The sequence below is a fragment of the Myotis davidii genome, unplaced genomic scaffold (assembly GCF_000327345.1).
Source record: "Myotis davidii unplaced genomic scaffold, ASM32734v1 scaffold64, whole genome shotgun sequence".
Classification (NCBI taxonomy): domain Eukaryota; kingdom Metazoa; phylum Chordata; class Mammalia; order Chiroptera; family Vespertilionidae; genus Myotis; species Myotis davidii.
In genome coordinates, this window is record NW_006296226.1 from 5,090,893 (window position 1) to 5,102,716 (window position 11,824).

Here is an 11,824-nt window from a genome sequence, read left to right on the forward strand (position 1 = left end):
ATTTTCGCATTTTCTTCAGTCCCTACCTAGAGAGTTCGCTTCATTTATAATGGTCTGTTTTTCCATTAACAAAACACCCTTACATTCATTATCATTTGCTTACATGTTTATGAGGCAAGCGTCATGTCTTTCTTTCACTTTGTAGATTGAAAACAGAGGCCAGTGAGTTAAGTGCCTTTCTCAAGGTTTGCCACACCACGGGGTGGCAGTCCTGCACTCTGACTTCACACAGCATGACACCTAATGTTTCTTAGTCTGGACATTAAGTGAAAGTGTTACCAACCTCTGAGTGACACAGTCACCCTCAGGTATGTGAGAAGCACAGCAGATCCATTTCAGACACTGGGGTTCTTTGGAGCTTGTTTAGCTCAGCCAGTGGTGCCCCAGGAGAAGGGCTCTGCAGGAAATATTTGAGGTCATAGGGGCAAGTTGGAAACCCCAGACACACATTCAAATCACACACACACACACGCACACGCACACGCACACGCACACGCACACACACACACACACACTGCCGATTTTAGAATTTCAATGAAGTGTGATCATGTTCCCTCCTAAGGGAGGGATAGCCAGTATGGGGCTCAGCTCATAAACACGCATAGACATACATACACATCATAATAAACACACAAAGCGAGACATACACACCACTCAGTGATGGACCACTCACCCACAAACACTCCCAATGCGCTTCAACACACCTGGCTCATGGCACATCTGGCAAAGACTTAATCCCCACATATACATAACTCATGCACTATACACATACATCACCAAAACACACAAAAGCACAAATATTCAAAAATACCATGGGAAACACACCAACAATACATATGCCCACCCAGTCACGTTCACTGCATTAAGCAGCGCACACCCTGCTATTAATGCCCCCCTTCTGTCCCATCCCCTTTCTGGGGAGGGCAGTCACCAAGGGGCAGTTAATTGTATTCTGTCACCGGCACCATCATGAAACTACCACCAACACCCCATGCACGTGGTCACATACACATGGTAACATACAGAGAAAACCTAACAACATAACTTTTTGCTCTCACACACGTGTGTCACCCACAGACACAACTAGCATGTGCACCAGTACATGCTGCTGAGCAGAGGTCTGAGCCCTCTCTGACCTGACCTTGGTTCATGATGAGGTGGGTATCTTCCTGTCCAGCAGCAGAGACCACAGTCTCACTCCCGATGCTCAGCTACGACGCCCGTGTTTATGATCACAGACATGAATCAGGAGTCCCTAACCACACGCCAGCAGGCTGGTGACTGGATTTACATGCACTAAAACAGGGCTGAGGTTAAGTCTGACTCAGGAAATGAGTCAGACACATAGTGCACGCACACACACAACTATCAAACAGCACGTACACAAGTGTACATAGTATATTCAGACAGACACACAGACCGACACACAGTCATGGACACCGAGTCTCACACATGAACCCACTAGCACACAGGCAGGTCCATGGGCAAAGGCAGATTTCCAGCTCCTCTCACCTGGGCTCGTCATTGGTGAGTTCAGACACCTTCTTCCCCAGTCTGTCGCCCATCTCCTCAGGTTTTCTTCAGGAGACCTAACATCCAGACACACAGAACCAATATCTGGGGCCTTAGCACTTCTACAGACTTTGCTTTTCCTTAAGCAGCTCCAGAGAAATGAGTCCACAGATAGCACATAACTGCTAATGAGAGACTGCAATCAAGTCCCCAAGCTTGTGGCTGATTCATGACTGCCCTTTGGGAGCTGTGTGTCCAAGAGCCAGAGGGACTGGAGTCCTAGGGACAGTGTCCCTGATTCCAGCCATGCCCTGGATGCCTTTCTTCTTGGACATGTTCCAGCTGGGACAAAGGGTGTGTCCATTTTTTGTTTTGAAATGATTTTAAAGATTCAGGAAAGTTTAAAAATGATATCAAGAATTCCTTTAGAGGCGTTGCTCAGATTCCATAATGGTTAACATTTTACTATGTTTACCATTTGTTTATATGTATGCATGTATGTTTCAGGTTTTAATTCGCAGTAGATATACCACAGTGCATATTATTAGAAGGCGTATGCTATTAATTTTTCCAATGACTAGTGTTTTCATTTATCTTCATTGGCTATGGTTTTATCTGCCAGGTTATCTACTGTAAAGTACAGTTTTTTATAGTTACTATTTTAACCTTGTGATTAAAAGGTATAATTTATGTAGATATTTTGGTATTATATAAACATAACATTTTCCTTATTAAAATTACACCCACTCACTTTAATGATTCTTATATGACAAAATTACTGCGAATGTGGTAATCAAATGGTAGCTCTTTACAAATTCTATCATTTTTGTTTAAGTTGTATTCTATAAGAAGGAACTCATCTTTATTCCCCACTCATTTGTGCATTGTTTTGTTTTGTTAATCCTTACCAGAGGATATCTTTCCAGTGATTTGAAATAGAGTAGAATGGAAGGAAGGGAGGGATAGAGGGAAGAAGGGGGGAAGGGAGGAAAGGAGGGAGGGAGGGAGGAAGAGAGAGAGAGGAGAGAGAGAGAAAGAAAGCTTGAGGTATATAAACTGGGCAGAGCAGAGGGCAGGAGAGAGAGAGAGAGATCAATGAGAGACAAATTGATGGTTCCCTCCTGAACTTGCCCCAAGCAGGGTCAGGGATCAATCCTGCAACCCAGGTACATGCCCTTGACAGGGAATTGATTGAACCCACCACCCTTTGGTCCACTGGCAGAAGCTCTAACGACGTAGCCACATCGTCCAGGTTGGTGTTTTAGAATTCTTAGGATATATTCCCATAAGTGGGATCATTAGGTCAAAAGACAGTTCCTTTTTTAAATTTTTGAGGCAACTCCATACTGTTTTCCACAATGGCTGCACCAGTCTGCATTCCCATAAATGGTGAGCTAGAATTTCTTTTTCTACACATTCAAGTACACCAGTAAACAAGTACACCAGTACTTGTTTGCTGATTTATCAATGGTAGCTATTCCAGCAGGTGTAAAGTGATATCTCATTATCATTTTAATTTTGATCTCTCTGATCATTAAAGATGTTGAGCATCTTTTCATATGTCTATTGGCCATATCTATGTCCTCTTTGGCCTTTGTTTTGAAGTCTATTTTGTCAGATATAAGTATTGCTACCCCAGCGGGTTTTTCATTTGTTTGTTTGATTCCATTGCATGGATTATTTTTTTCCCTCCATCACTTCACTTACAGCCTGTGTGAATCTTTTGTTCTGAGGTGGGTCTCTTGTAGACAGCATATATATGGCTCATGTTTTCTTATCCATTCAGCTACCCTACGTCTTTTTTGGAACATAAGATGTTTTAACATCTTTATTTTTAAATAATTCTTCATTGTTGAAAGTATTACATATGTCCGCCTTCCTGCCCCATTATGAGTACTTTTCTCATCCCGTCTCACTGGCATTCAATCACAGTTCATTTTTCATCATCCCCAAGTTAAAAGGCCATGATATATCTTCCTTCTTTCCTCCCTCCCTTCCTTTTACTGAATTTATTGGGGTGACATTGGCTAACAAAACTGTACAACTCAACAAAACACCGTCTGCACACGGCATCATGCGCCCATCGCCCCAAGTAACGTCTCTTTCCGTCCCCATATCCCCCCCCTTTGCCCTCTCCCACCTCCCTCCACCCCATTGTATCTTTTTTCTACAATATATTTCTTTTTCTTAAAGCAGTCCCTTTAACATTTCTTGCAGTGCTGGTTTGGTGGTAATGAATAAAGACTGGGAAGTCTTTATTTTGCTCTCCCAGGAATAGTGTGGTCCAAATCTCTCCAGTGGACAGAATCCCACTGATTCCCAACACCAGATGCTACACAGGCTCCTCCACACCTCCTCATTGCTGTGAGTTGGGATCCCTGCGTGGGGTTGAGACCTGATGCTTCTAGGGGGAGGGAGCTCCATGCCTGGGATATCCCTCAGGCTTTTCAGCACAACCACACATTTATGAGGAGGCTCTCCCTTTTACCATCTTCCACCCTCCTACCACCTCCATGTGATTTCTACTGTACTCTTTGGCTATAAGTTTTCACGTTAGCTATGCTTGTATTGTTTTTCAAATTTATTGCTCTGCAATTTAGTTGCAAATCTGGTTTGAGGTTGAGAGCTAGTAGGTGCAGCTTTCAGGTAATCTGGAGACATCTTGAAATCTCTAGTGTTTTAATCCTTGATCAGTTGGATAAGTTGGTGTCTGCCAAGTTCTCTACAGAAAAGTCACAATTTTCTTCAAGTTACTATTTTAACCTTGTAATTAATAGGTATCATTTGGTGAGATATCTTGATATTATGTAACTATAACTTTTTCCTTATTAATACTTCACCCACTATAGTTAACATCCATTGGTAATTCTTATATGACAAAATTATTGAAAACGTTGAGGCCAAATGGTGATTCTAAGAAATACCATGTAAACACTAACCATAAGAAAGCTGCATCTTTACTGCCTATAAGATCTAGTACATATCTAGAACTCTCTCTGTATCTGTGTAAGTATCTATATTCATAGATGTACTATACTCTTCTGAGAAGTAGATGAGGTGTTAAGGTAGGACCCATTACTAGAAAAATTTTCCTAATTATAAATGAAGCGGTATGCTGTTAAAAGCATTTTTGAAAAGTCTCTAGATTTTTAACAGCCTTGCTTTGTAGCACATACCAATTTTCATATGTAATTACTCATCATGGCTGATTGCAGTCTGCCAACATGATGTAATTGATTGTGCAGTGGGAAGAGATGTGCACAATCAGCTTGAAGCTAGCTAAACCCAGCATAAAGAAATTAGTTCAAAAATAAATAAATAAGTAGATAAGTAAATAAATAAATATATAAAGTTCACTAGTGGCAGAATATGATGTTAAATAAGTGAGACTTGTATAGCATACAATAAAAAAATACGTAAGCAAAAAATGACATATAGCAAAACAGACAAATTCACAAATTATAAATTTACAAAATATTCTGCATAAGATTTTTCATATTGCTTATAAGAAATGATGAACAAATGAAAAACGTCAATTAGGAATAATGAATTATAAACAATCCAGGTAGCAAACATGACCTAGTTGACACATTAACAACACTTGTACCAGACAACAGAATGCATGTTCTGTTAAAGTTATATGGAGATGTTGATCATGCAATAATTTTCGATCTATCTCACTGTGCTCCTGACAACAACAAGTGGATTTTGTGACTACCAGTTAAAGAATTTAACCCTATTGACACACATCTCTAAGGCCTGTTTTATATCTTTGTTCCTCAGGCTATAGATGAAGGGGTTCAGCATGGGGGTAACTACTGTATACATGACTGAAGCAATTATGTCCTTGGAACCCCATGATGAGGAGAAAAAATAAACACCTGAAGCTGTCCCATAGTATAAAAACACCACAGAGAGATGGGAGCCACAGGTAGAAAAGGCTTTAGAGAGTCTCTTAGTGGAGGGCACCCTCAGGATGATGGTCTCTATACGGATATAGGAGCCCAAAATAACACCAAAAGGCAGGAAGAAAATCATTCCTCCCTCGGTGAATAGGACCAGCTCATTGAGGGAGATGTCTGAGCAGCTCAGCTTCAGGAGAGCAGCGAGGTCACAGTAGAAGTGGGAGATGATATTATTGGCAACAAAGGATAGTCGGACCAAGAGGAGAGTGTGCAACAAATCATGGAGACAGGAGAGAATCCAGGAGCCAGCCACCAGGAGCACACAAGGCCCTTCCCTCATGATGGTGGTGTAGTGCAGAGGGTGACAGATGGCCACGTACCTGTCATATGCCATCACAGCCAGAAGAAAATTACTAAGACCAGCAAAAAGTATGAAGAAATACAATTGGGAAATGCATTGCTCATAGGAAATGGATTGTTGCCGAGTCTGCATGTTCATGAGCATCTTAGGGACAATAACAGAGGAAAGAGAAAGGTCAGAGAAGGCCAAGTGGCTGAGGAAGAAGTACATGGGCGTGTGCAGGCGAGAGTCCAGCCTGATGAGCAGGATGATGAGCAGGTTGCCCAGCACCGTGGTCAGGTACATGCCCAGGAACAGGGTGAAGAACACGCTCTGCTGCCCTGGCGGGATGGGGAGCCCCAGGAGGAGGAACTGGGACACTCTGCTCTGGTTCTCAGGCCTCATGCTGCTCTTCTGTCTGCTGGGAAGGAAGAAGGTGTGGGAATCTCAGGAACCTAAGAAGGACGATTAGAATTAGCACATCTCATGCTATAATTTTCTGGGCAAACCATTCATGTTTTAAAACTTTCATATTAATTTCTCACACCTGTGGATGTATACATCTTCCCTCTCTCCCAGTCTGGCTCCAGGAAAATATTGAGCCCCCAAAGTGGCCAATAAGACTTCGTCACACAGTCGCACGAAGTGGTTCTTTATTTTATTCAACCATTAATTTTACATTAAGTCTGTGTCAAGACCTCTTCTAAGGACTGACATGCAGCAGTGAACAAGAAAAGGAAGGAGCCAACTTCTGTGAGATTAGATCTTCATGAGCATGGAGGGACCATTTCTACACCAGCCCAGAGCCAAACCATAGTAATTCACTGTGGCAGAAAAAGAAGATGAGCCCCCAAAACTGGTATCAGTTGTTAGTGCCTTAAAACCATGTGAGAATCCAGGGCTGATTTGGGCTTCTTGGAGCATTTTCACACTCCTGTGAATCTGCAAGCTCTCACTGACCCAGAGCTGTAAACTCAGGGACACTCTCAAATGGTGGCCATTTAAAACCACTTGATGCCAGAATAGCTCCAAAACCGAAATAGTACACAAACTATCTTTCATAATATGTTTGAACATTTAGTACAACATTTGCATATTGGCCTAAGGACATACCTACATTTCCTAATTAAATCAACATGTCAAACTTACATTCCCAGATTTTAAAACCTATCACAGCTGCACTAAGAATTTGTGCTCTTTCACCATTTTTAGTTTTTAAGAAATAGAAACATTAATGATACAAATTCTCCAGGCACACAGCAATGAAGTCGGGAATAGAAGGACACACACATGTGTGTATATCTGTATGTATAATGTATGTAACATGTGTAAAACTTTATATGTGTATTACCATTTTTTATATAATAAAAATCACCAAGTATTAGCTAATTCGTTGGGTTCTGTCTAATATATTATTTGTGATCAGAACCCACATTCTTAACTATTACACAGGGAAGCATCCTTTTTCTTACTTAGGGAGGCCAGCACAATGTATTCTATTAGAACTGTGAGGACTCAAAGTTGTCCAAAATTCTGAAACCTCTCACTAGACAATTTCATTTATATATATACATACACACACACACACACACACACACACACACACACACATATATATACCTTCCAATTGACTAATTCTCAAATATATTAATTTTATTTTGCAAAATAACTGTTTACTGAGAGCCTCTGTAAGTTTCACAAAAGAAGTGTGATTCTTTTCATTTATAGATGGGGAAACTAAGACCAAAAGTTAAGTAACTTTCCCAAGGTCTCTGCACTATTTGATGGTGATTCTGCCCAATAACCTCACACAGCCTGATGCCTGCAGGTTATTTTCCTGGGACGTTTAATAAAAGAAAAGAGGAAGAAAGGAAAATTTTAAAAATGACCAAAAATTCAGAGAAAAATATAAAAAAAATAAAATGTAAAGAAAGGTTGCAAAATCTGAGGGGCCGTCACACTCTGGTACTTGGAAGGGAGAGCAGATGTGTTTCAAGAAACTGGGAGTTGCTTAGAGTGCCAGAGAAAAAGGACCGGTAAGGACATACTTGAGTTCTGACACCCATAAACACACACACACACACACACACACACACACACACACACACACACACACTGCTGAACTGAGGATTCCAGTCACCTGTGACCACATTCCCGTCCTCAGGGAAGAATAGTCAATATGTGGTTCAGCTCAAAAACACGAGTCTACACACATACAAATCATAAGTAACACACTAAGTGAGACATAGACAACACAGAATGATGGACCATCACCCACAAAAATCCTAACACACCTGACTCATGGACTCATGTGGTAACATTCAACTCACCACATATATATACTTCAAACGCTGTACACACATCACCAAAAGCACACAAGACGACTATTAGAACATCTTACATGAGCCCGGCTGGTGCTGCTCAGTGGTTGAGTGTCGACCTATCAACCAGGAAGACAGGGTTCGATTGTGATCAGGGTACATGCCTGGTCTTTGGGTTCAATCCCTAGTGGGGGGTGTGCAGGAGGCAACTGATCAATGATGCTGTCTCATCAAACATAGAGACATATGTTTCTATGTCTCTCTCCCTCTCCCTTCCTCTTGGAAATCAATAAAAAATGTTTTTGTAAAAAATCCCACGAGAAACACACACCACAGCACATATGCACCCTTAGCCACACACTCTCTACAATAAGTAGCACACACCCTCCTATTACTGAGAGGCAGGCTTCAACCCTTCTGACCATCCCCTTCCAGGGACGGGTGTCTACCTCGTGCAGTCATTAAACCAGCAACAACATCCAATCACCTGGTTACATACACATGGTCACATACAGAGAAAATCAAACAACACCCCTTCCAGCTCTTACACATGAGTGTGTCACCCACAGCACAGCTCCCATGTGCACCAGTACATGCTGCTGAGCAGAGATGTGAGCCCTCTCTGACCTGACCTTGGTACCTGGTGAGGTAGTGCGTCTTCCTGTCCAGAAGCAGAGACAAGTCTCACTCCCGATGCTCAGCTGTGATGCCAGTGTTTATGATGACAGCCATGAATCAGGAGTCTCTCATCACACGCCAAGAAGTGATAACTTGTTCTACATGCATGAAAACAGGACTTTGAGTGAGATACATAGCTCACACAGACATACATACTTACACATGCAGCTATTAAAATCCAGGTACACAGGCATATACAATACATGCGGACACACATACAAATTCATGGACTCAGAGTCTCAGAAATGAACCCACTATCACACAGGCAGATTCATTGCCAAGTGCAGATTTCCAGCTCCTCTCACCTGGGCTCCTCATTGGTGAGTTCAGACACCTTCTGCTCCAGACTGTTGCCCATCTCCTCAGCTTTTCTTCAGGAGACCTAATATCTCGACATACAGAAGAAATATCTGGAGACTTGGCACTTCTACAGACTTTCTTTTTCCTTAACCAGCTCTAGAGAAATGAGTCCAGTGATTACAGTTATTAATGAGAGACTGCAACAAAGTCCAAGTCCACAAGTTTCTGGCTAATTTCTGACTGCCCATTGGGGAGCCGTGTGTCCAAGAGCCTGAGGGACGGGAGTCCTGGGGGACAGTGTCCCTGATTCCAGTCATGCCCTGACGCCTTTCTTCTTGGGCATTATTTCAGCTGGGACAAAGGATTTTTTAACTTAACATTTTAAATGATTTTAAACATAGACAAAAATTGTAAAATGCCATATAGGGTTGGAAAAAAGTAGGTTTCCAGTTGTGAGTACACAAAACACAGAGTTTATTCACATATTATTATTTATTATTATTGTATTATTTTCATGGTAACATACACAGAGAGAAAACCAAACACACTCTCCATCTCTCTAAAGATACTTTTGTCCTAACCTATAATTGGTAATGTAGTGTCTGCCAGGTTATCTGCTGGATAGTTACTATTTTTTAAAGTTACTATTCTAACGTTGTAATTAATAGATATCATTTGAGTAGATATTTTGATACTATACAAACATAACATTTCCTTTACTAAAATTTCAACTCACTATATTTGACATCCATTGATGATTTTTATAGTAGAAAATTATTGCAAATGTTGTTGCCAAATTGTGATATTATAATTCTACGAGAGGCCCAGCGAATGAAATGCGTGCACTGGTAGGGTCCCTAGCGGCTGTCAGCTGCCGGCCTGGTACTCCCTCCTTTCCCCCAGCTCCTTGCTGCCACTGCCACCGGCAGGGGCCTCCCTCCTTTCCCCTGGTGGCCTGCTGCTGCTGGGGCCTCCCTCCCTTCCCCATTGCATGCTGCCCTTGTCACTGGCCAGAGTTTCCCTCCCTTCCCCCGGCTGATCCCACCTCCTGGTCAAACTCCCGTACAAACACTTGGTCGAGGGGACAATTTGCATACTATGCTTTTATTATATAGCATTATTTCTTCTAGATTTTTAATTTGTACTCTCCTATAAAAAGAAAATTACTCACTTTCCACGCTCCTTAGTTTTTTATTTATTCATTTACTAGAAGCCTGGTTTACAAAAATTTGTGAACTCGGCAGTGGGGGGTTGGGGATGGGGGGTGGAGGGGACTCCTTAGCCCAGCCTGCGCCCTCTGGCAGCCTGGGAGCCCTCGGGGATGTCCCTCTGCCAGCTTAGGGGAGCAGGCCTAAGCTGCAGTCAGACATCCTTAGTGCTGTTGAGGAGGCAGGAGAGGCTCCCGCCACCACCCCACCACCGATGCTCTCGTAGCCATCAGCTCAGCTTGTGGCTAAGTGGAGCTCCCCCTGTGGAAGCACACTGACCACCAGGGGGCAGCTCCTGCGTTGAGTGTCTGACCCCAGCTGGTCATTGCTCATCATAGCAACTGGTCATTCTGCTGTTAGGGTTAATTTACATATTACCCTTTTATTATATAGGATGTCATTATGGACTCATAGATCCTTATTCTCTGAGTTATAATCATTTATTATTCATTTTGAAACTTGATTTGTGCTTATTGCCTACAAGGATTCTAAATGATCTCAGAGAAGCCAATTAGGAAATACATAAAAAAGAAACACAAGAAGCAGAAACTAGAAACTGAGAAGCTAAAAGAATGTTTAGCCACAAAGGGATGGGTCAGGAGTGGGACAGGAAGAATGGGAGATGGAAACAGCATAGATGTTGATATATGACCTATGAATTTCAATCTATTTATACATTTAAAGCCCATGATTTCTAGTTGATATCTTCAATTCTAGTTTGACACCATAGAGTTCTTTCTAGCCTCTGCTTTTTCATGTACATAGCTCCTTAGACAGAGAGAGAGAGAGAGAGAGAGAGAGAGAGAGAGAGAGACTGACTCCCTTTCCCTAAAATTTTAAAAAAAACAGAATCTTGACTCACACCACTGTCAGTGACACACTATTACAGCTTAAAACTTTGTTGTCAGGTTTGTTTTTTTATTGTTTCCCTAAAATTTTACTTATTTGCTGGGTCATTGGATACATGGCGAGTTGTTTCAGAATCTTTTTTTTATTTTTTATTTATTTTTTTAAAATTCTTTATTAGTTAAGGAATTAGGAAGGGAAGAGAGAGAGACAGAAATATCAATGATGAGAGAGAATCATTGATCGGCTGCCTCCTGCACCCCCCCTACTGAGGATCAAGGCCACAACCCAGGCATGTGCCCTGACTGGGACTCAAACCATGACCTCCTGGTTCACAGGCTGATGCTTAACCACTGAGCCAGGCCGGCCAGGCGGCATAGTCCTTATAGGAGAGAGAAGCAAGCAGGGCCAAGACCACACAAATGAGTTCTTTGGTGTAATTACAGTATATAATAGGATTATAATTAGGTTCACTTATCTTGTTTTATTCTATTTTGCTTTATTCACCACCTCTTCTATTTATTTTTAGTGGCAAAAGACAGTATAGTCAAAAGGACACAAATAATTCTAACCCCTCCCCTCTGATAGCTGTCGGCCTACTCTAGATTACAACGTCATTTATTGACATTGTTTAATAAAACCATACAGATGTCAAGTATACAGCTAAATAAAACAGCACCTGCATACCGCATTGTGCACTCACCACCCAAAGTT

At 41.8% G+C, this 11,824-nt stretch overlaps 1 protein-coding gene across 3 annotated transcripts in view; it reads right to left on the bottom strand.

The window, feature by feature from the left end:
* Positions 1 to 5,226: 5,226 nt before the first annotated feature.
* The window catches only part of LOC102758119 (olfactory receptor 1J2), a 19,976-nt gene continuing 13,378 nt past the window's right edge, over positions 5,227 to 11,824 (bottom strand). For 2 of the 3 annotated variants that reach the window (XM_015568810.1, XM_015568809.1), the window contains exon 2: positions 5,227 to 6,212. In XM_015568810.1, the coding sequence (XP_015424296.1) occupies positions 5,227 to 6,162 (936 nt within the window). In that variant the 5' untranslated portion in view covers positions 6,163 to 6,212. The remainder of the gene's footprint in view (positions 6,213 to 11,824) is intronic. The other variant, XM_015568806.1, reaches the window with a different exon arrangement.